Raw genomic sequence first — 24,568 nt, 5'->3', positions numbered from 1 at the left:
GGAATAACTAATGTTCAGCTAAACCTATCCGGGGGGGGGCTGATGTGATGTTCAATAGTTTTTGTCATAGGTCAGCGTGACTAGTTAATTTCACTCTAAACACTACAAGTACAACGTGGATGCATGAAAGTTCAAGCATGCGGGACAACATGCCCACAATCACCTCAACACTGATCACATGACAGGTAAAAGATAAAGGTAAGGCATTTAAAAAAAATCCATCCTACAAAATGTTGTTATAGTCTCTGGACTGATCTCTTTGTTCTTTTATATGCTTAGCGATATAAGTTATAATGTATTTTAATTTAAATCTTTTCACAAAGTGGGAACAAATGAGTAATATGGGTAAGTCCCAGAGTACTGGAGATCCTGAGGTCAGCAAGCACAGAACAGTATAAAACAATTAAAAAGATCAAGACATGCTATTGAACTCCATTCATTTCAGTTCTACAGGGTGGGTTTCAAAAGGAAGGTGTACAGAGAAGCTTCTGGGTCTCTGAATTTATTGGTCCTGTATTATCAGTGATACCTCTCTTATAAATGCTGATAAGATTTATTTATTTAACATTTGTTTACCGGGAAAGTCCGACTTGGAATGAAGACAATTTTCAGCAGAGGTCTGGGGAGAAACACTCCAGATGCATGTCTTTGAAACGTGGGAGGAAACCGGAACACCTGGAAGAAACCCACACAAACACAGGAAGGACATGCAGACTCCACAGAGAAGGCACCCCACCCAAGAAATGAACCGGAGAGCCTCTTGCTGTCAGGCGACAACACTACTGCTAAAACACTGTGCCATCCAAAGATTCAAAAAACACAACAAATATGTGCAAAATGGTCACTATACATCAAGTTATGAACTAACAAACTTCATTCTGCAGTCTTCGGTTTCACTGTAGATATCTTACTGGACCCTCAAGCAGACAGTGCTGCATGGTAGTTCCTGAAAAGCAGCATTTGTGTCTTGAGTTTAAACCAGTTCACAAATGTATGAGAATATTTCTGGGTTTCTGTTACAAGATCATATGGGAAAAAATGTTATGTACTTAACTACAATCCTAGATCTGTATGGATTTGTCCATATTCATCAACCTGTAGGACTAAAACCAGCAGGACTTACCCTGGCATCTAAAACTGCCCCTGATGGTCTACTCCAGGATTGATCACCATTGCCAGATGTTATTCCTCTTCTGTTGTCATCAGTTTTAATCCCATCTATCTATCTACAGCTACCATTGACTGCCGGTTTTCTGTACACCTGGTCAGTCTTTTAAAATCCTTCTTTATACAATTCCTCCATCATCCACTACAGTCCAACAAGCCATGCCTATTTGAACTCCGATGCCAAGTTCTCCTGCAGCCCAGTTGTAATGTTTAGATATAATTATGCCAATATTTTTTCCGAATAAGAATGGAACAAAAATGCAAACTGCACGTAACTGATAAAATCTGCAACAGATAAATTAAAAATATATAAGTTAATCTGCAATATGAGAGTTTCTGCAACATTAAGATGTGCAAGCTTTAGACCTTTTTTTCTGGCAATGTAAAAAAGAAGAAAAAAAGAAAGACAATGTAACGTGCAACTCCAAGTTAATGAGGAAATACAGCAATTAGGCATGGAATCTGAGAGATGCATACATGATCTGCTTGGCAAAATGTAACATTCTTCACAGAAATAGCTACCCAAAGCTGCCAAAATAAGTTCATTAGTATGCAAACTGGGAAAGCCTGGTTAAATAAACCTGTTTCTCTGTATTCTCTCTCTCTCTCTCTCTCTCTATATATATATATATATATATATATATATATATATATATATATATATACAGCCATACACGCGCAGACACACACACACACACACACACGCGTGCGCGCACGCACGCAGTGGATCTAAAAAGTGTACACACCCCCGTTAAAATACCAGGATTTTGTGATATAAAAAATGCGGCCACAAGAAATAATTTCAAAACTTTTCCCACCTTTAATGTAACTTGTAACTATACAATTCAATTGAAAACCAAACAAATCTGTTAGGGGAAAAAATAAAAAAGTAAAAAAAAAACATACAATAAGCTGGTTGCATAAGTGTGCACACCCTTAAACTAATACTTTGTTGAAGTACCTTTTGCTTTAATTACAGCATTCAGTCTTCTTGGGTAGGAGTCTATCAGCACGGCACATCTTGACTTGGCAATATTTGCCCACTGTTCCTTGGAAATGCACTCCAAATCTGTCAGACTGCGAGGGCATCTGTTGTGCACAGCCCACTTCAGGTCACCCCACATATTTTCTATTGGATTTAGGTCTGGCCTATGGCTGGGCCATTCCAAAACCTTAATTGCCTTCTGGTGATGCCATTCTTTTGCTGATTTGGATGTATGCTTGGGGTCAATGTTGTGCTGAAAGGTGAAATTCCTCTTTATCTTCAGCTTTCTAGTAGACACCTGAAGGTTTTGGGCCAAAAGTGACTGGTATTTGGAACTATTCATAATTCCCTCCACCTTGACTAAAGGCCCAGTTCCAGCTGAAAAAAAGCAACCCCAAAGCATGATACTGCCACCACCATGCTTAACCGTGGGGATGGTGTTCTTCTGGTGATGCAAAGTGTTTTTGTGCCAAACGTACCTTTTGGAATTGTGGCCAGAAAGTTCAACCTTGGTCTCATCAGACCATAACATTTTCTCACGTGCTTTTGGGAGACTTGATGTATTGTTTTGCAAATTTTAGCTGGGCCTGGATGTTTTTCAGTGTAAGAAAAGGCTTCTGTCTTGTAACCCTAACCCATAGCCCAGATATATGGAGAATATGGGAGATTGTTGTCACATGTAGTACACAACCATTACTTGCCAGAAATTTCTGCAGCTCCTTCAGTGTTGCTGTAGGTCTCTTGGCAGCCTCCTTGACCAGTTTTCATCTCGTCTTTTCATCAATTTTGGAGGGACATTCAGTTCTTTGCAAAGTCACACTTTTTGATTACTGTCTTCACTGTGTTCCATGGTATATCCAATGCTGTGGACATTTTTTTGTACCCTTCTCCTGACTGATGTCTTTCAACAATGAGATCCCTTTGATGCTTTGTAAGCTCTCTGCTAACCATGTTTTAAGTAAATGGCAGGAAAATCCTACTAAGACAGCTGAACTTTATTTGGGGTTATCAGAGTCTCTTTAATTGATGGCAGGTGTGTACCCAAGAAGACTGAATGCTGTAATTAAATCAAAAGGTGCTTCAACAAAGTATTAGTTTAAGGGTGTGCACACTTATGCAACCAGCTTATTGTATGTTTTTTATTTTTTTATATTTGTTCCCCTAACAGATTTGTTTGTTTTTCAATTGAATTGTACAGGTTACAAGTTACATTAAAGGTGGGAAAAATTTTGAAATTATTTCTTGTGGCCGCATTTTTTATATCACAAAATCCTGGTATTTTAACGGGGGTGTGTACACTTTTTAGATCCACTGCGTGTGTGCGCGCACGCGTGTGTGTGTGTGTGTGTCTGCGCATGTATGGCTGTATATATATATATATATATATATATATATATATATATATATATATATAGAGAGAGAGAGACACACACACACACACACACACAGATTATACACACATACATACATTTATATATAGAAATAAATGAGACAGCTGAGAAAGACAGCTATGAAGGAACACCACTTGGAGCCTAATGATTTCTATTCAGATTTTACATTTCTCTCTTTTCCCTGAAATTCAAAAAAAGTTTAGTTTAGGATGCAGTACTTCTTTCAGATAAGAAGAGTGTAAAAAATAATTTTTAAAACTTTTTTGTTGTCTACTTGATGAAAACATGGTTTCTGCTTCTCTATGCAACTGTAACACTTTCCCTCACTGCATATGTAACTGTCACTGTACTGCTTAACCTATTCTTTTCAAGGTACATCATTTTTATTTATTCAGTTTGTAGCTGGTCTTCTTTTATATATTTATCAACTAATAAGAGGTGAATAAAAGGTGAGAAACTCACGGCATCTGCCTCCACTGACCAGAAACTGCTCTGCACACTATCATCTGAGTTTATAATTACTTGGTTTGCTATCAAACATAACTAACTGGGGGGGATTAACAGGCTGACAATCTGGGGTACTCTGGCAGCTTGCAACTGTGTGACAGACAAGATGACTATAGTACTGGAGATTACCTGGCTTGTCTTGATATTGGTGTGTGTGTGTGTGTGTGTGTGTGTGTGTGTGTGTGTGTGTGTGTGTGTGTGTGTGTGTGTGTGTGTGTGTGTGAGAGAGTCTGCAAGAAAAACACAGCCAAATTAGAGTTTTCTCTGCCTTAAACCTCGTGTGATAATGGCCTATGGGATATATGCAAATGTCTCTTAAGACATCAGGTGTTGAGAAAATGGTCAGGGGAGCAAGGCCAAAAATTCTGTTCAGGGAGGTGTTACGTGTGGAGCCTATTCATGGGTTTGGATGATGTAGGATCATATTCTTTAATCTGTATGGTGCCAGTGTGTGTGACGCAAGAGACCATTCCTCTTGGGGGCCATTCAATCTGGTTAGCAGTGGTGAGATTCAAACCCCACATGACAGTCAACTCTTTTTCCATTGGCTGCCAGTGGTCATAATCAAACACTGTCCATCTGACTGGCTATTCACATATCTAGAGTTTTGAAGAGAGGTTTTCAGGAATCATTGTTAAAGATCAATTGCAGACTGGAAACATACTCCAATTTTGTTACAGAGCAGTTAAAAATTTCACTGTGAGGGCACAGGTTTGTTTCACTGTTTAGCAAAATATTTTTCTCTACTATGGCAGCAATACTCCTTTTCTCCATTATGGCATATCCACCATTCCAGGCGGTTACTTCTCCAAGTACTACAACAATAAAGAGATCAGTTTCTATTGCCTTCAGAAGTATATTCTGCAAAGTAATCAATTTCAGGCCAGCTCCAATGGCACACGTACTAGAACTCAACAGAGCTTGAGAATGTAATCTGCAGTTTTCTGTGAAAATCCTTTTCTTTGCACTTAGCATAACATGAAATAGTGAATCTGTAAAAACTGTGAGGGACTGCAGGATCATCTTAAGTACAGTACCCTTTCTATTTTTTGATGGACACAGACTGGAAATGGAAACAAAGGAAAATAAGAGGTATCCCATCTGTTGCCTGTCAGTACTAGAAATGTTAAAGCAAACATTAACAAGTGGTCCAATGGTGTACTTCGGAAATGAATGGGGGCCTGAATCCCACTTGTGCTAACATGCATGCTGTATGACCCTTCAAAAATTCACTTAACACCTCTGTGTTATAAGGTTATATTTGAAAAAGATGCTGATTCTCCGGGCAAGTTTAGAATGTTCTTCTTCTTTCGGCTTTTTCCCGGTTAGGGGTTGCCACAGTGGATCACCTGTCCGCTCATGATTGGCAGTGGAGTTTTACAGTGTCGAGTTAACAGCCCGGCGCCCAACCTTTCACAGAAGGCACACACACGCACGCACTCATACCTAGGGCCGATTTAGAATGTCCAATCCACCTACAGCATGTCTTTGGGATGTGGGAGGAAACCGAAGCACCCGGAGGAAACCCACGCGACAACAGAGAGGACATACAGACTCCGCACAGAAGGCACCCCAGCCGAGGCTCGAACCAGAGAACCTCTTGCTGTGAGGCAGCAACGCTAACCGCTGAACCACCGTGGCCACCCTGGGCAAGTTTAGAATGTTACTCAAATGAAATTAAAATGATAACACAGAGCACATATGCTAAACATATAATGGTAATCTATATTCTCACTTACTGCCTTGCTGATGACTCCTTTCATGGTGCCAGACAATGCAGCAGCCATACCGAAGCGGCCGTTGTTGAGTATATTCATCGCCACTTTGAAACCACTACCAATTTCCCCAAGCACATTGTCTGCAGGTACACGGACATTGTCAAAGTGAACTTCTGCAGTGTTGGATGCCTTGATCCCCATCTTCTTCTCAGGTGGGCCACTGAATAAGAGAAGGAGAATCCCACCAATCTAAGAATTAATTCTCAGCTATGCAGAACAAAAACAGATTCTCAAAGTATCGATAACCATTAACATCTACTGCTACAAAAATTCTACTCAGTAATCATTTTCTGACATCAAACACTTCAAACATTTCTGTAGATTACACACCCCACTGTGGACAAAGAAGATGGCATAAATATTAATTTTCATGAAGAAGGGAGGAAACCTAGTCCTGCATGAAGTAGGCTTACAAGTTGTTTCCATTTCATTAAGACCGTGTGTGCATCAACAGTGAATACCACATAACTTTCAAATCATGAAATGAAAAATACACACACACATTGACTTGCTTTTTTACTTTTGGCACTTCCTAACAGAACTGTACACATATCAACCACCTAGGATATCTACTGAGGAATAACAATGATACCTGAAATTCACCCTGCAATGGTAAAATTTTTCATAGTCTCCAACTCCAGTTGCTCAACATAGTGAGAAGCACAACACATGCATACAGCTAACAGGATGAAGTGTACGGACACCTCTGAGCCTCTAGGTGGCAGTACTGCAAGAAATAGTGTCTTCTCTTACCATTTCCACAAACAGGTTGACATTACTACTACTACAGTTGAAAAGTGGACTGTTGCTGAACAAATAGGAGAATTAAACTGTCCTTGTTTATTTTGTCTAGACCTATTCTGTCCCAACCTTTTGTGACACTTGCCTCTTCAGTTAATATGCAGTTTCAACATGTATCATAGGCAAAGAGAGCTGTAACAAAATTACTATATAAGAAAGCATGCTTGGTCTTTCTTTAATCTTATCCAGCAGAACAAATTGCTGACATTAAAGGCAAAAATACTTAGGTTAAGTAGAATATAGCTTTTATCAGTCTGTCTACATCCAAGTTTAACTACATTTAGATTTAGAAAACCTCTGAAAAATCTGAATTTTTTTTAGAAACAAGTTTATTACATGGTGTGCATTTCACAGAGCTAAATGTATATCATCTTTGTACTTAACTGCTGGACAACGTATTCGTTTTAATAATATGTAAATGTACATCTTAAACGCTAATGACCTTGTACAAATAGCAACATTAAGAAAAAAATGCATTTTCCCCTCAGTAGTCCCACTTGCACTTCTAACGTCATAAGTAACAGGACTTGCACTACTGGCCAAACCCTGAAGAGAGTATAGTTGTGCAAGAACGTACTATGACAGTAGATGTCCAACTGATCACCATTCCAGTACTCTTAACAGAGAGGTTGTAGCTTGCTGACGTCCAGCCGGCACTCCAAAGCTTTACATTTGTAGGATGTATGTCTGGATAATAACCTTAGCTCACAGGCAGTGGAGTATAAAACCGGATGTACATACAAGTACCTCTGACTATCTCCAAGCCAGCATCACCATGAAGAAGACCAATGAAGGAGAAAGGTCAGCTAGGAGGGGCCTAGTTTGAACGTGGCAAGCAAGGACACATTATTATGGTGAGTTCTTACACAACTGTACTATGTCTTGACTAAGTCACTGTTGCAGTATTCTTAAAAGATGGGTGATTCCCAGAGCTGTACAGAAATGGGGTAGGAGCAAAAAGAGAAAGAGTCTAGGAGGCCAGACAGAATAGTTCTGGCAAACATTTCCCTAGACTACAAAAAAGCATCCAACTTTAGTGTTTTGTGAAGGTGTGATCAGAAGACCATGTGGCTGTCTCTAGCATGTTCCTGGTGTCTAGATCTTTGCAGAAAGCACTTGAAGAAGCTAATGCTCAAGCAGAGCTTTTGGGCAGTAGGGTAGAGTTTTTCCATGGTGAGAACAGAAGGAAATAGCCTTTGAGATTCAGGGAGTAACAGATTGCTTTGAATCTGGTTCTCCTAACCTGGATTCCATGAAAGAAACAAACAGCTGATATGTTTTTTTCGGATATCCTTTGTCTTAACCAGATAAAACCTCAGCTGTCTGTCAATGGCTAAAGGTTGCAGTACTCTTCCCCCTTTTTCTGTAGGTTGGGGAAAAATGTATGCAGATCTATTGTTTGGTTAAGCGTGAGTTCACCAACTACTTCTGGCATAAAGGATGGACTGGTCCTGAACTTTACCCTATCTTTGTGGAAATTGAGGAAAGTGGGAATAGCCATGAGAGACTGTAGTTCTGAAACCCTACAGGTTGAAGTCAAGGCCAAGATAAGCACTGTTTTCCAAGTGCAGAATTTCATAATAGCGGAAAGCAGCTGGCTCAAAGTGGGGTAAAGCTAGCTTTTCCAAAAAGGGAAGGATTCTCCAGAACATTCCCTTTGATAGGTGAAGCAAGAATGGGAACCAGTGCTATCGTGGCCAGAAAGGTGTGAGAAGTAGTAGTTTTTGGGTATTCATTCTGGGCCGTGAGTAGGAGTCTTTGGAGCAGGCATAAAGGGACTTCCCATCCATGTGAAAAAGAAAGTATCTGCCTCCAAGCTGGAGGTGTCAAGAGTCCTTGGGGAGAAAAGAGCAAGTAGATGGCTTTCGGAGGACGCAAAGAAATCTACCTGAGGGGTCCTCCATATTGCAGCAACAGCTATGAAAAAGAAGTTATGTTCTTACCATAATGTTCCATCTGTGTTGTCCACCTTCATTTCCATTAACCTGTGGGTTATGGGTCTGAGGCTCACAACCGACCACTTGCCTTATTCCAGCTCAAGACCCCTGACATGAGCTCTTCCTCCCTATCCATAATGTCCTGCTCCCCACAATACCTCAGACTGAGTTTGCCAAAAAAGGCATAACAGCCAAGAAACAGACTATCCTACAAAAACATGCAGCTCAAATGTGTATATATGATAAAAGAATGAAGACATCAGGAGCTCAACTGAAGGAATAGAGATTCCTTATAAATTCTACCAGGCTTCTCGAAAACTTGGATGGGAGAAGGGGGGCAGGAAGGTTAATGGAAATGAAGATGGACAACACAGATGAAATGTTATGATAAGAACATAACTTCTTTATTTGATGTTGTCTACTTCATTCCATTAACCTGTGGGAGACCGTCCCCAGCTACTATAATCCAGGGTGGCCATCAAAGAAGGATATTCTGGAGTACAGCAGAACCAAAGGCAGTCCTACTCCTGGATATGATGTCTAATTTGTTAATGAATGTATGGAGGTTTGACCAAGTAACAGCAGCACAAATGTCTTCAATAGAAACTCTAGACCAAAAAGCCTGAGACGTAGCCATAGACCTTGTAGAATGGGCCCTTACTGGTCCTGGTAAAGGAATACTTTTGAAAGAGTAAATGAAGGTAATACAGTCTTTCAACCATCTCGCTAGTGTAACTTTGGTAACCGCTCTACCTCTCTTTGCATTCGAAAAGGAGACAAATCAGACTTCCTAAAGGGCTTGGTTCTATGTACATATAAACAAAGCTGTCCGTATGCATCAAGCAAATGCAAAGTGTATCCCCCCTTATTTTGATGATCACAAAAAAGACCAGATTGACTGACTGATTATTGTTACTCTCCTTAGCCACCTTGGGTAAAAAAAAAATGATTAGTATGCAAGGTCACTCTGTTCTTGTGGAAAATCAAATGTGGACATTTTGCAGAAAGGGCTTCGAGTCCAGACACTCTTCTGGCCAAAGTAATAGCTACTAAAAACAGTCTTCCAGGAAAGAAATTTCAAATTCAACGAAGCTGAGGGTTTGAAAGGGGGATGGACCAAAGCTTGCGGAATCGTACTTAAATCCCATGGAGGAGTAGGATCTTTCACAAGTGGTCGGAGCAGGAAGGTGCCCCTGAGAAAAGCTTTACACAGTTTAGAAGAAGCAAGAAATAAGAAATCAAACCCCATCTGAAAATTGGAAATAGCCAGGTAAATGTTGACAGCAGAGTAACTAACACCATCCTTGAAAAGGTAAGCCAAAAAGATTAGCACGACTGCCACAGGGGCTGTAAAGAGAGCTGTTTTTGTTCAGCCCAAAAAGAAAATCTCTTCCATTAAAAGAAAATCTCTTCTATTTCCTCTTGTAAATTTTGCACGTGGAAGACTCTGAGATGAAATCAAGATTTCTCGAATAGGGGAAAAGAGCCTGGAAGATCTAGCCATCATTGGACGTGCAGAAACCATGTGGTTAATTTCAGGTCCTAAATGTCTGGTGTGGATGCCCTGATGGATGAGAGAGCAGATCTGGACTCTGATCCAATGTCATTGAGGGCAAACCAGGTGAGAACAAATGAAGGTGAACCAGGTTTGTCGAGGGCAATGAGGATTACTTTGCTTCGCAAACTGAGAGCTTTCTGTAAGAACTTGGGGGTCAGTGGAAGATGAGGAGGAAAAGAGGGCTAAGCATGGACAAAAGTGTCCCTGGGGGACTGTCCCTGAGGATGGATTAAGGCAAAATACCTGCTGCATTAGTTGTTGCTGCAGAGCTGGGAAAGATGTGCAGCAGGTAAGGGTGATAAAGGATAGTGAGGGAAACATACTCACAAGTGAGGAGAGTGTGTTGAGTAGATGGAAAGAGTACTTTGAGGGGCTGATGAATGAAGAGAATGAGAGAGAGAGAAGGTTCGATGATGTGGGGATAGTGAATCAGGAAGTGAAATAGATTAGCAAGGAGAAAGTAAGGACAGCTATGAAGAGGATGAAGAATGGAAAGGCTGTTGGCCCAGATGACATACCAGTAGAAGCATGGAGGTGCTTAGGAGAAATGGCAGTGGAATTTTTAACCAGATTGTTTAATGAAATTTTGGAAAGTCAGAGGATGCATGAGGAGTGGAGAAAAAGTGTTATGGTACCTATTTTTAAGAATAAGGGTGATGTGCAGAGATGCAGTAACTACAGAGGGATAAAATTGATCAGTCACAGCTTGAAGTTATGGGAAAGTAGTGGAAGCTAGGTTAAGAAGGGAGGTAATGATTAGTGATCAGCAGTATGGTTTTATGCCAGGAAAGAGCACTACAGATGCAATGTTTGCTCTGAGACTGTTGTTGGAGAAATACAGAGAAGGTCAGAAGGAGATGCATTGTGTCTTTGAGGACTTAGAGAAAGCATATGACAGGGTGCCTAGAGAGGAGTTGTAGTATTGTATGAGGAAGTCGGGAGTGGCAGAGAAGTATGTAGGAGTGGTACAGGATATGTACGAGGGTAGTGTGACAGTGGTGAGGACTGTGGTGGGAGTGACAGATACGTTTAAGGTGGAGGTGGGATTACATAAAGGATCAGCTCCGAGCCCTTTCTTATTTGCAGTGGTGATGGACAGGTTGACAGATGAGATCAGACAGGAGTATCCGTGGACTATGATGTTTGCAGATGACATTGTGATCTGTAGTGAGAGTAGGGACCAGGTTGAGGAGACCCTAGAGAGGTGGAGATATGCTCTAGAGAGGAGAGGAATGAAGGTCAACAGGGCTAAGACAGAATATATGTGTGTAAATGAGAGGGAGGGTAGAGGAATGGTGAGGATGCAGGGAGTAGAGTTGGTAAAGGTGGATGAGTTTAAGTACTTGGGATCAACAGTTCAGAGTAATGATGAGTGTGGAAGAGAGGTGAAGAAGAGAGCACAGGCAGGGTGGAGTGGGTGGAGAAGAGTGTCAGGAGTGATTTGTGACAGACTGGTACCAGTAAGAGTGAAAGGGAAGGTCTACAAGAGGGTAGTGAGACCAGCTATGTTACATGGGTTGAAGACGGTGGCATTGACAAAAAGGCAGGAGTCCGAGCTGGATGTGGCAGAGTTAAAGATGTTAAGATTTGCACTGGGTGTGACTAGGATGGACAGGACTAGGAATCAGTATATTAGAGGGTCAGCTCAGGTTGGACAGTTTGGAGACAAAGCAAGAGAGGCGAGATTGCGTTGGTTTGGACATGTGCTGAGGAGGGATGCTGGGTATACTGGGAAAAGGATGCTAAGGATGGAGCTGCCAGGTAAGAGGAAAAGAGGAAGGCCTAAGATAAGGTTTATGGATGTGGTGAGAGGACATGCAGGTGGTTGGTGTGACAGAGCAAAATGCACATGACATGAAGAAACGGAAACAGATGATACGCTGTGGCGACCCCTAATGGGAACAGCCGAAAGAAGATGATGACCTGCTGCATTAGTTGTTGAAAGGTGATGCAACTAGATCACAAGGATGACCCCATTTCTGGAAGATCATGTCTGCCATTGACAGATTCAGGGACCACTTGTGAGGCATCAATAACACTCGGCTGAGCTTGTCAGCTAAAATGTTGGAATCCCCCGGAATGTGCATTGCTACCAGAAAGTGGTTGGTAGAAATCAACCACTGCCACACACACACACACTGCTTCTCGACACAGGGGGTAAGACCTGGTCTCTCCCTGTTTGTTGATGTACCAAACCACTGGCATATTGTCCATTTGGACTGCAATAGTCCCCTGAGGTAGAAAGCTGTCTAGTTCTTGCAACACCAGAAGAACCGCTCTCATCTCGTGTACACTGATAAGCAACTTTGTCTCCTGGGGCATCCAAGTGCCTTGCAATGTCCGACCCAGTCATTGCCCCCCCACCCCCAAAATTGGCAGGCATCCATGGTCAACGTGGTATTTGGGAAGGAAGAATAAATGGGCATCCTTGAGTAACTTCTGTGGAGTGACGCCACCAAAGCAGAGACTCCTTGCACACATGAGACAGACTGATGGGAAGATTCAAAGGATTTCTGAGAAGTAACCATTGAACCTCTAAGGTCCACTGTAATATACCATTGTGAAAGTGTGCCATGGGTAGGAGGGGTTATGGTTGCCGCCATACAGTCTAATGCCCTGACAACTAGAGGCCAGGGGTTGTGGAATGGTCAAACTCTGGCTGATATCAGATTTCAAGTTTGTTACCCTGTCCATCATAAGATGTTCTTGTGTCCAGGTAGGCCCCTATGAAATCTACAGCGTGTACCAAGTTCAATTGTGACTTCTGTATGTTGACGGTTATCCCTAGGGTTGGGGCCAATTTGAAAAAGTAATCCCAGGCCTGAAGAAGTAGATGCCTGGTTGCAGCAGTCAGCAGCCAGTCATCCAGATATGGAAATTTCTGATAACCTTGCAGTCGGAGATGAGCTGCAACTACTGCTAGACATTTGGTGAACACTCTGGGGGCTGTGGCAAGACCAAACAGAAGCGCCCTGAACTGGTAGTGACTGGCTACCAGCCTGAAATGCAGAAAATGCCTGGAACTTCTGTCAATTCTGATATGGTAGTACACATCCTTGAGGTATACAGAGCACAGCCAATCGCTCATCTTAAGGAGAGGTAAGATGGACTGAATCGAGACCATTATGAACTTCGTATGTTTCACCAACTTGTTCAGATTTCATCGGGGAGGACCTATTGATTACTTTTTTTGCAGTAACTATTTTATTTCCTGGGCTATGTCCTCCCTATGACTGGGTGGAACATCAGGGAGGTGATGTTTTCATTTGGAAGTTTTGGAAAATGGAATAAAGTATCCTCTGGATATGATCCTTAGCACCCATTTATCATATGTGATGACCTCCCCAGGCTTCTGGGTGCAAGGAGAAAAGTACAGTTTTGTACCTACCATAAATGTAGATGTTCGAGGATTCCATTGCTGCAGTCCTTACTATTGGGTATAGTCCGCGTCCAGTCGGCCCGAATACCAGAGTATAAGGCTGACGTCGGTCAGGGCGCATTAGACTGACGTCAGTACGTCAGGGTACTAATGCGCATGACCGACGTCATATCCTCAGTCTTTTCTTGCCCCAGATGTCAGAAGACCCTAAAAAGACAAGTCCCAAAATACCTGCACCAAAAACATGTACAATATATACAAGAATATATACAAAAATATAAGCATGTAAACTCACCTACACAACCACCCCTAAACACAGAGGGCAAGGAGGGAGGGTAAATTGGACTGCAGCAATGGAATCCTCGAACATCTACATTTATGGTAGGTACAAAACTGTACTATGTTCTTCGTCTTCCATTGCTGCAGTCCTTACTATTGGGTAGAATCCCAAAGCAGAGGTAAGGGAGGCTGGCAAATCATAAAGATGTAGGAGCTGACAACATGCCTTGCAAAACAGCTGTGGCAAAACCAGCCCTAGACTTAGAGTAGATAGGAAGGTGATAATGCTTAGAGAAAGTATGCACTGAACTCCAAGTAGCTGCTTCCAAAATATCCTTAGTTGCCACCCCCCTTAGAAATGCTGTTGAAGTGGCAGTAGCCCTAGTGGAATGAGGCCTAATCCCAGCTGGAATCTCCTTGCCATGATGGGAATAACAAAATGCAATGCAAAAGCCAATCCACCTAGAAATAGTTTGTTTTGACACAGGCTTGCCCTGTGAACTCAAAGCAAAAGAAACAAACAACTGCTGAGACTGCCTAAAATCCTTAGTCCTGCTTAAATAATAACGCAATTGCCTGTGTACATCTAAAGTGTGCAAAATCTTTTCCCCTTTATTTTGAGGGTCTGCATAAAACGTAGGCAAATGAATAGTTTGGTTTAAAGCCACACTAGAAACCACCTTAGGCATAAAGGAAGGATTAGTGCGTAATGATACCCTATCCTTATGGAAAATCAAAAGGGCTCTACTGCCATAAGGGCCTGCAACTCAGACACCCTTCTTGCAGAAGTAATAGCCAACAGAAAAGCAGTCTTCCATGACAAGTATTTCAATTCAGCAGTAGCTGCAGGCTCAAAAGGTTGTAGAGTAAGTTTTTCCAACACAAAATTGAGATCCCAAGCAGGAGTAGGAGCTCTACGTGGGGTCTTATATTCTTTGCCCCTCTAAGAAACTGCTTGAACAAAGGATGCGAAAACAAAGGTGGGTCACAATCATAGTGAGCTGAAATTGCTGCAGCATGAATCTTAATGGAAGAGAAGGACAAACCTTTGTCCAATAACTCAGTAAGATATTGAAGAGCCACACTCAAATTAGGCTCAGAAATCTCCAAATTCTTTGCTGTACTCCAAAATAAAAATCTCTTCCATTTTTCTGCGTACACTCTCCTTGTACTAGGTCTTCTAGCTTCCATAATCACATTTAAAACTTGTTGAGGAAGTTGAGACCTGCTGTGTTTCAACACAGAATATGCCAGGCTGTTAGATGAAGAGAATGAAGCTTGACATTGAGCAGATGACCGTCCTTCTGAGATAACAGATGAGGAATCAGAGGTAAAGGCCATGGAGGCTTCTTTACCAGACTCCGTAGTAGTGGGTACCAGTGTTGCCGAGGCCAATCTGGAGCTATCAAAATCATCCTTGGCCTGTCTTGTCTGACCTTTAATAGTACCTTTGGAAGAAGAGGCAGAGGTGGAAAGGCATACACATGAAGGTTTTTCCAACTGAAAGACAGAGCATCCACTTTCCAAGCTGTGTGATGAAACTCCTTTGTGCAATACTTTGGCAGCTGGTGGTTTAGTGGAGAAGCGAACAGATCTATGTCTGGAGTTCCCCATGACACTGTCAATTTCTGAAATACATGAAGATCCAGTTTCCACTCGTGGGGATCCATGATTTGTCTGCTTAACACATCTGCTAAGGAGTTCTGTGCTCCTGGCAGAAACCTTGCCTGAAGAGTTAGTTGCAAGCCTAGCAGTCTCCCATAAAATCATTGCTTGCCTGCATAGAGGATAAGAATGTGTTCCCCCTTGCTTGTTGATGTACCACATGACAGTTGTGTTGTCTGTTAGAATCAACACCTGCCCTGGAAGAAGTAACTCCTTGAAAGCCATTAATGCAAACTGGACTGCTAACATCTCCTTCATGTTGATATGTAGATGCTGTAGTCTGGCAGGCCACTTGTCTTGTATCCACTTTCCATTTAGATGAGCTCCCAAGCAATGTCCGAGGCATCTGTCGTTAAAATCTGACTTGCCTCTGGCCGGGTCACAGAGAGTCCCTTGTTTAGGTGACATTCCTGAGCCCACCACAAGAATTCTTTTCGAAGGCAAGGTATTATTTGAATGACAGTGTCCAAATCCTGGCAGTGCTGTGTCCATACATTTTTGAGATACCATTGTAGCTTCCTCATATGCAGTTTGGCATTGGGAAGCACCAGAATACAAGATGCCATGAACCCTAATGCTTGAAGGACTGTCCTTGCAGTCAGCACGGACTGATGAGATAGCTGATGGAAGTAAAGTGACAGACTCTTTTGTTTGTCCGGGGTTAAAAAGGCCATCTGGGCTGCTGTATTCAGTCTCACACCCAGAAAGCACATGTCTTGAGAGGGTACTAGACTGGACTTTATTTCGTTCACAGAATACCCTAGGCATCTTAGCACTGCTATAACATATTCCAAATGCTGTAGAAGGTCTTCCTTTTCTTGAGCCAGAATCAGGCAGTCGTCCAAGTAAGGATAGATTTGAATTCCTTTTAGCCTGAAGTAAGCTATCACTGGAGCCAGAACCTTTGTGAATACTCTGGGCGCAGTAGATAAGCCAAAGGGCAATGCAGAGAACTGATAATGAGAATTTCCAGCTCGAAACCGCAGATACTTCCTGCAACTTAGCCTTATAGGCACATGAAGGTAAGCTTCCTTGAGATCTAAAGTTACCATCCAGTGATCTTTGCCCAGCAGAGGTAAAAGCTGTTGTAACGTCAACATCTTGAACTTGGGAATGTCCAGAAAAGTGTTGAGGAGAGATAAATCCAAAATTGGTCTCCACGTGTTCCCCTTTCTTGGTACTAGGAACAGGCGAGAATAAAATCCTAGGCCCCTTTCTGATACAGGGACTGGCTGAATGGCCCCATCTGGAGTAACTGAGAAACTTGCTTGTGAGCCTCTTTTCTTTGTGGAGGAGGAACGTCTGGCATGCCTTTGAAAGGGGGCATTGTGTGGAAATAAAATCTGTAACCGTGGTGAATGATATCCAACACCCATTTGTCTTGAGTAATCAAATCCCAATTTTCTTTGAAAAGAGACAGTCTTCCTCCCAAAGGAGCTGCCAGACGAGAATCTACTGGCAGCTGAAAAGACAGGTCATTGGGTCTGTTTACGAAAGGACTGACCCTGCCCTCACCAGAAGTCTGAGCAGGGGAACTCCTGTTCTAGGCCTGAAAGAACCTTGAGCCCTGCCCCTACCACGTCTAGACCTACCCCTAGACTGGGAATCATAAGCAGGATATGTCCACCCCTTAGCAGGCCAATTTCTACTAAACTTGGTGGTTGCACCTGCAAAAAATCTTTAACAGTTTGCATAGACTTAGCTTTGTCCTCCATTTTCTTTAAAACTGCTTCCACAGGCGATCCAAACAACACATCAGACTGTAAAGGAGCATCCAAAATCCTTGTCTTAACATGCTCAGCTAAATTCTGATCCTTCAACCAGGCATGCCTGCGAAGAACAGAACTAGTAGCAGCCACCCTCGAGGAGGTCTGTACAGCATCAAAACCACATTGCAAAGAATGCTTACCCACTTGTTCAGACACATGAACCAAATCCAGCAACTCTTTACACTCAATACCTTCCGCCAAAGCATCCACCTTAGATTTCAATTGAGAAAGGAGATAATTCTGATATTTTAGCATGTGAAATTGACAATTCAACGCTCTCATGGCTAGAGTGGAAGAAGTATACACTTTCTTTCCCCACCTATCCAAAGCCCTTGCCTCTATCAGTGGGAACAGGATTTTTAACCACAGAAGCCTTAACACCTTTAGGCCCTTGAGAAATAGTTTCTGGGTCCGCCCTAGGACTCAAACAAATACTTATGAGCTTCGGGCACCCTATAATACCTATCAGGCTTAACAGGAGCAGGAGGCAAAGAGTCAGGGTTCAGGGAGGCCTCTGCAAAACATCTTCCACCACATTCAACACAGGAGGAATAGCTAAGGGCCTATGCTGGGGTAAAAACAAGAATTCCCTAAGCCTTTTCCTAGAATCAGAGTAATCCTGGCCTTCCCATTTAAAGTGCTCCCTCATGGAATGCAGAGTCTCTGAAAATGAGAAATCCTCAGGAGGAGAAGCTGTAGGAGTGGAATCATCCACATCAGAATCAGAATAAGTAGGATACTCCTGCAAGTCTTCTGCAGAAGACTCTGAAGCCTCTGAACACTGTTCAAAACTATCAAACTCCGGTTCCACCCTAGGCCTCTTATCAGGCGGAGGCATAGAACCTCTAATCATAGTAATCAAATCTTCTGCCATTTTAAGCATATGTTTCTTAGGTACAGAACCCGAAATACTAGGAGAAGCCCCCACTGAAGCTGAACTAGGCCTACCTCTCAAAGAAGTTTTGGCAACAGAAGGAGAGGCTCTAACTACCTTGGGAAGAGAGGGAAGAACAGATACCTGAGAGGCCCCCTCAGCTTGGCCTACCTCCTGAGAAGGCACATCCTGTAACAGTAAAGTTTCTGCCTGAGACTCCATGGAAACTCCTGGCAAAACCTCTGGCTCCACTGAGCCTTCTAAAGAACCGACGTCCGGGACTGCCGGTTCATCAACCCTAGGCTTCGCTATTTTGTCCTTGCGCTTCTTGGACGAAGCGGGCGTCGGAGCATCCGGCGGCATTTTATAATTGCAACGCTTCCCAAACACTAACCTGGCACAGTCTAACCTCCTCTTAATAGTGCGTTTGTTAAACCTAGCACAAGAGCGGCAACCAACAACGTCGTGCTCAGGCCCTAAACAAGGTATACACAAGGTATGATAATCCCTATGAGGTATCTGTTTCCCACAAGAAATACAGTTATTCACTTTTTCTGACATCCGGTTAAATACTGAGGCAAGAAAAAACCAAAATGTTCCCCAACGGGGTACTTAGCCAACTCTGTTTCGGTCTGAAACTCCGGTTTCGGAAATATTTCAGAACGCCAACCTGCACTCGCAAAACTGCTTCTGCATCGGACCATGCGGCAAAAAAGACTGAGGATATGACGTCGGTCATGCGCATTAGTACCCTGACATACTGACGTCAGTCTAATGCGCCCTGACCGACGTCAGCCTTATACTCTGGTATTCGGGCCGACTGGACGCGGACTATACCCAATAGTAAGGACTGCAGCAATGGAAGACGAAGAACATTGTCCCCCGACTGCTTCCAGAAGACAGCAGTCGGGCAACAGTTCAGGATCGCTGGAAAGGCTTGTCCTGGACAGTTTCCTATAACCCCTGACTTTGCTAACTCCCGCGGCCGTGTGGGTGGCGTCTCCCATTCTGACTCTATCCCCCTATGCCTTGGGAGGGGGGGGTCTCCTTGAATTTGAGCAAAACAGTTTGCTCCTCCTATTAACCAGAGCCTGAAGATGGAAATCCCTACAAATATCACATAGGCATCCAAATGTTTAGGGCCACAAACAGTACATGCACTCACTGTGGGAATCAGACAGAGGAATCTTCCACCCACAGGAAGTGCACTTTTTAAAACCTAATGGCTTTTGATTAACTGTAAGGAAAGTGAGAGAAAGGAAGATGGAGAAAAAGGAGAGAAACTTTTTTTTTTTAAAGGAAAAAGACCTGACAGATAGAAATGTAAAGGCTAGATAGAGAAACTAGAGAGTTAGATAGAACAGCAACAGGAAGGGGGAAAAAAAACAGCAAAAATGTACAATTCACTAAGAGACGCTCGACAGTGAGGAACTCTAAGTGAGGCAAATGAGCTCTAAGGTATTGTGGGAGAGGGGCATTATGGGTAGGGAGGAGGAGCTTAAGTCAGGAGTCTTGAGCTGGGACGGTCGTTTCCGAACCTCAGAACCATAACCCACAGGTTAATGGAAATGAAGATGGACAAACAATGGAACATTATGGTAAGACCAAAGGGCAAAGCAGTAAACTGACAAAAATGATGACCCAGTAAAAAAGTGAAATATTTTCTGCAAGAAGGGTGAATGGAACTATAAAGATAAGCATCCTTTAGGTCTAAAGATTCCAGGAAGGCTTGAGGGAGTAGAAAAGGCAGAAGAGTTTGCAGGTCAGCATTTTGAGGGGGTTGTGGGAGGAGAGATAAAGGTAGATGCTGGCTTGGAGATCGTCTGAGGCTCTCATATGTATGTCCACCTGTAGAGATCCAAGATGGGCCTCCAATGACCTTCTTTTCTGGGAACCAGGAAGAGCCTGGAATAAAATCCCCTTCCTGAATAGGATGGGGGAAACTACTTCTATGGTTCCCTCTGTAAGTCCTGCACTATGGGCTTTATGAGACAAAGCTTATCAGGGGAGTGGAAGGGATTTCCCCCTTGGAGTTGGACTGTTCTTCCAAGACAGAGAGTAAACCTCCTCGATAATGGTTAGTACCTACTTGTCTGAGGCTACTGTTTTCTACACATGATAGGAAAGAGAAAGTATTTTTGATGGAGGAGTGGAAAGGTGTGGGTTGTTGTGGGTAAGGGTAGGTAAATAGTTACGGGGACCTGCTACTAAAATGAAGCCTCCCAGAAGGTGTATCCATCTGAGTTTTCCCTGAGAATCTTTTCTTGGGAGCTTTATTTTGTCTATGAGGCGTTCTAGGATCTCTCTTGGCAAAGGAGGTGGATAAAGATGGATAATTTATGTGGCATCTGGGAACAGTGGATAGAAAGATTTGAAGGCAGTCTTTCACAGTTTTGCCCTGATCCTGCAAAGCCTTAAAGAGACGAGCAACCTGTGGGCCAAAAAGCAGAATGTTATCCAAGTGAGAGTCTAAAATCGTAGATTTTAAATCTTCAGGGATGGGTTTGTGCCTTAACCAGGCGCAACTTCTAATCAATGAACCAGTGGCAGCCTACCTGGAAGAAGCATCCTCACTATCATAGTTACATTTTATGTTGTGCTTGGCTATTTGAGAAACCTGGGCCACTAACACTGTATAAATTGCTTTGAGTCTGGAGTCTGTGGATCTGTGATGGTCTTGTTTAAAGATTTTAACACAGAGAGCAAATATTTTGTCATCTGAGTTTGATATTTTACAGCCCTAAATACTAGGGTGGAGGTAGTGTACACTTTCTTGCCCTACTTGTCCACTGCTTGACTGTCTTTATCACTGAGGAGGACATTAGTGTCAGGGAGTAATTTGGAAGGTTTGTCCGAATACAGACAAACTGTGACTGATCTGCTACAGGATTTTTTTTTAGAGGTATTTGAGTTCATCAGGAGGAACTTACCATCGAACCTAACACCCTCCTCATGGGAGACTTGAATTATCCCTTTATAGACTGGGAATCTTACTTGGCCTTAAATCTACAGGCACAAAGATTACTGTACTTTGTAAATATAAACAGCCTTGACCAAACAGTGAACACACCCACTACAGACTCCAACATGCTGGACCTCATGCTCCCAAATATTGGAGAATGCTGCATCCTCAAATGTCTCGTTCTTCAAGGTAAAGTCCGCCCATAAAGTGGTCTCCTTCAAAATCAACTCCATAATCTCATTAAAACCAGTAACAGAAACTATTCCAAGGCAAATTACCTTTAAGTAATGGTTTGATAAAATTCAGTGCCCCTCCAAACCCTGAGAAAACAGCAGCCTACAATGAACAGCTCTCAGAAACTCTACACAGCCACGCCAATGACTACACACAGGCTCCTGGACCTACCAAAGCTAGTCTCAGACCCCCCCCCCCCCCCCCCCCATGGCATTCCAAATTAATCAGGATGCATAACAAAAGGAAATAAATTATGGCAAAAATCAGGAAGGATAATTCTCTTAAAAATAAAACTCTCACATCAAAGCAAACAGCCAGCTAAGAGGTATAATTAGGTCAAGCAAAGCAAACTGAGTTCAAGACAGCCTCCCAGTGGAAAGATTGCCATAAGACCTTCTACAGCTATGTCAGAAACCTCAAGGGCAGCACACAGCAATGTGCTAAACTGGTGGTTAATGGTGCCACATTCATTAAGCCTGGTGATGTAGTGAATCTGTTAGCAGACAAATTCATTTCCTACTTTACTCCCTTCTTATGCCCAACAATTTCCACCAAAATACCCTTAAACATAACCCCTCCAACTATAACTAGAGAGCATGTACTGGCTGCATTCACCAAGGCCAAGAACACTGCCTCAATGGGCCCTGATAAAATCCCATGATACCTCCTGAGCAGTACAAAATATGACTTATCAGGACCTCTGGAGTAATTTAATTATAGTCTTAAAACAGGCTTTGTGCCACATGAATGGAGGATTGCGACTGTAATCCTCCTTCATAAGGGAGGACCATCAACAGAGCCTGGTAACTACAGACCCATTAGTCTGACTAGTCTCACTTGCAAAGCCATGGAAAGAATTACCATGAAAATTATCAACAAGGACATAGGTGACCTCCAGACACTGGATCCATCCCAGTCTGGCTTTGTCAAAGGAAAGTAATGCTTAACTGAATCTGGTATATTTCTTTGAAAAGGTAACTAAGACAATGGATGAGGGGAAAATGGTGCATATTGCCTACTTAGATCTGGGTAAAGCATTTGATACCGTACCCCACTTGGGCACTGTCAAACATATGGAACTATGTATAAACCCCTTTATAACATGCTGGACAGATAGCTGTCTTACTGATAGGACCCAGGAGGTTAGAAATGTTCATCTCTACATAGAAGATGGTGAGCAGCAGGAGTCCCCCTGGGCTCTTTGCTAGGCCCACTAATCTGGCATCTACTTCTCGGATTTCAAAGCCAACCATCAAAGGTCTCTGGCCGACAAGTTCACACGACTGCAAACTGGGAGCAGTCAGCAATCCCCCCCCCCCAAGATGAGAACACCACTCAGGAAGGTCAAATACACACTAAATGCCTGGTGCCAAAGATATGGCTCATCAACTAATGTATTACAATAACTTTTGGGAAGTCTACCACCCTGTGTAACTACATCTTCAATAAAATACCCTTAAAAGTTGATTCACTGGTCAGGGATCTAGGAACTCATGTAGACAGTAATCTAGCCTTTGACCAACATGTGTCCAAGGTAGTAAGAAAATTTGGTTATGTTGCTCACCTTGTAAGAAGGGGCATGATACCTAGGTCCAAAGACATCATCATAACACTGTGCTCAGCCCTCATCATATCCATCATAAAGAATAACGCTCCCTTTGGTATTACCTGATCAAATACGTAGCAACTGGAATGTCCACAAAGGTTCCTTACAAAATGAATACAAGGAGTAAACACAATGTCCTATGATGATTGCCTAAAAGCCCTGAATCTTTACTCAGTATCATACAGACTTCTGAGAGGTGATCTTTGCCTGGCATACAAGGGATCCCAAGACACTGTTTTGATGTATCTTTTGCACACCCACAAAACAAACAACATCAGAACTACTAGATTAAAACACCTACATTTTGCTTGAGACATAAGTAGGACATGTTGGAGAGAGAGAGAGAGATATTTCTCAGAGGATCCCTATTCTGTGGTAGAGGCTCATCATTCAAGTAAAGAAGAGCTCCCTCCTCTATCACTGTTTAAGTGCTACTTGGACCAATGGATGGGTAATCAGAAATTCACCCCTGGTCTGGTTCCTCTGTCTCTGACACAAAGGCAGCCAGTAAATCCTCCCTACATAAATCAGATTTGTGAGTCACATTTGAGTTACACTGCTGGGCTTATAAGGGCCCTAGTGGTTGTTAGCCTAGTATGCACCTATGAACATAAGAACTTAAGAGGCAGAACTACATTCTCGTGTACGAATTCTCAAATATTTATTATCCAGTGATCAATACAATCTTGGCACCTGCAACTGGCAAGGCACAAAAGGCCAGGCACTTCACGGGCAGTCAGCATTATGGAGGAAAAACCACAAGCCTCTGAATCCCTTATATTGTCACACTGATCTGGCACTTGTCTGGGATCATACAATGTACTCTCCTTACAGTCCCTGCATTGAAAAGACTCCCTGCAGCCACCTGCATTGAAAAGACTCCCTGCAGCCACCATCTTTAAAGAGCTTATGTAGTTGCCGAAAGTACAGTTTTGTACCTACCATAAATGTATATGTTCGAGTGTATACACTGCTGCAGTCATTACACTTGGGTTATCCTGCCGTCAGGCCGTCCCTAAGTCGGCCTGAGTTCCAAAGTCTTGGTCCGGCGTCGGTTGCTGTCACTTCTTCCCTGACGTCAGTGCGACAGGGATATATAAGATGCAGCTGACGCCATTTTCTTCAGTTTTTCTTGCCCCAGATGTCAGGTGCCCCCAAAAAGGTAGGCAATGCAAACTGCTAATAAAACATACATATGAAAAGCAATCAAAAAATGTCAGTTACCAGCAAATACTCCAGTTAGGTATGTACCAGCAAGTAAGAGGGGAAGGAGGGAGGGTAACCCGGACTGCAGCAGTGTATACACTCGAACATCTACATTTATGGTAGGTACAAAACTGTACTATGTTCATCGTGTTACACTGCTGCAGTCATAACACTTGGGTAGAATCCCAAAGCTGAGGTAGGGTGGCTGGTTCTAGAATACATTACGGGTGGCTATAAGGCCCTGCAGCACAGCAACGGCAAAGCCAGCTCTGGATTTAGAGTAAAGAGGTAGATGGTAATGCTTATGTACAGAACTCCAAGTTGCTGCTTCCAAAATGTCCTTGGTAGGTACTCCTTTGAGGTAGGCAGTTGAAGTGGCTGCTGCCCTGGTAGAATGAGACCTAATGTTGTTAGGTACAGTTTTCCCATGGTGTGTTTAGCAGAAACGTATACAGTGTCCTATCCATTTT

General features: G+C 42.8%; 1 protein-coding gene across 1 annotated transcript in view; it reads right to left on the bottom strand.

Annotated features, from left to right (window-relative positions):
• Positions 1 to 24,568, bottom strand: part of ACADVL (acyl-CoA dehydrogenase very long chain) — an 808,259-nt gene that overhangs the window by 313,802 nt on the left and 469,889 nt on the right. The window contains exon 10 of the mRNA XM_044076702.1: positions 5,790 to 5,988. Coding sequence (XP_043932637.1) covers positions 5,790 to 5,988 — 199 coding nt within the window. The remainder of the gene's footprint in view (positions 1 to 5,789; positions 5,989 to 24,568) is intronic.

Source organism: Protopterus annectens, chromosome 7.part0 (genome assembly GCF_019279795.1).
Source record: "Protopterus annectens isolate FY-2018-M chromosome 7.part0, PAN1.0, whole genome shotgun sequence".
Lineage (NCBI taxonomy): Eukaryota > Metazoa > Chordata > Ceratodontiformes > Protopteridae > Protopterus > Protopterus annectens.
Note: the sequence above shows the minus strand (reverse complement) of the source record. Positions and strands in the feature narration are given on the sequence as shown.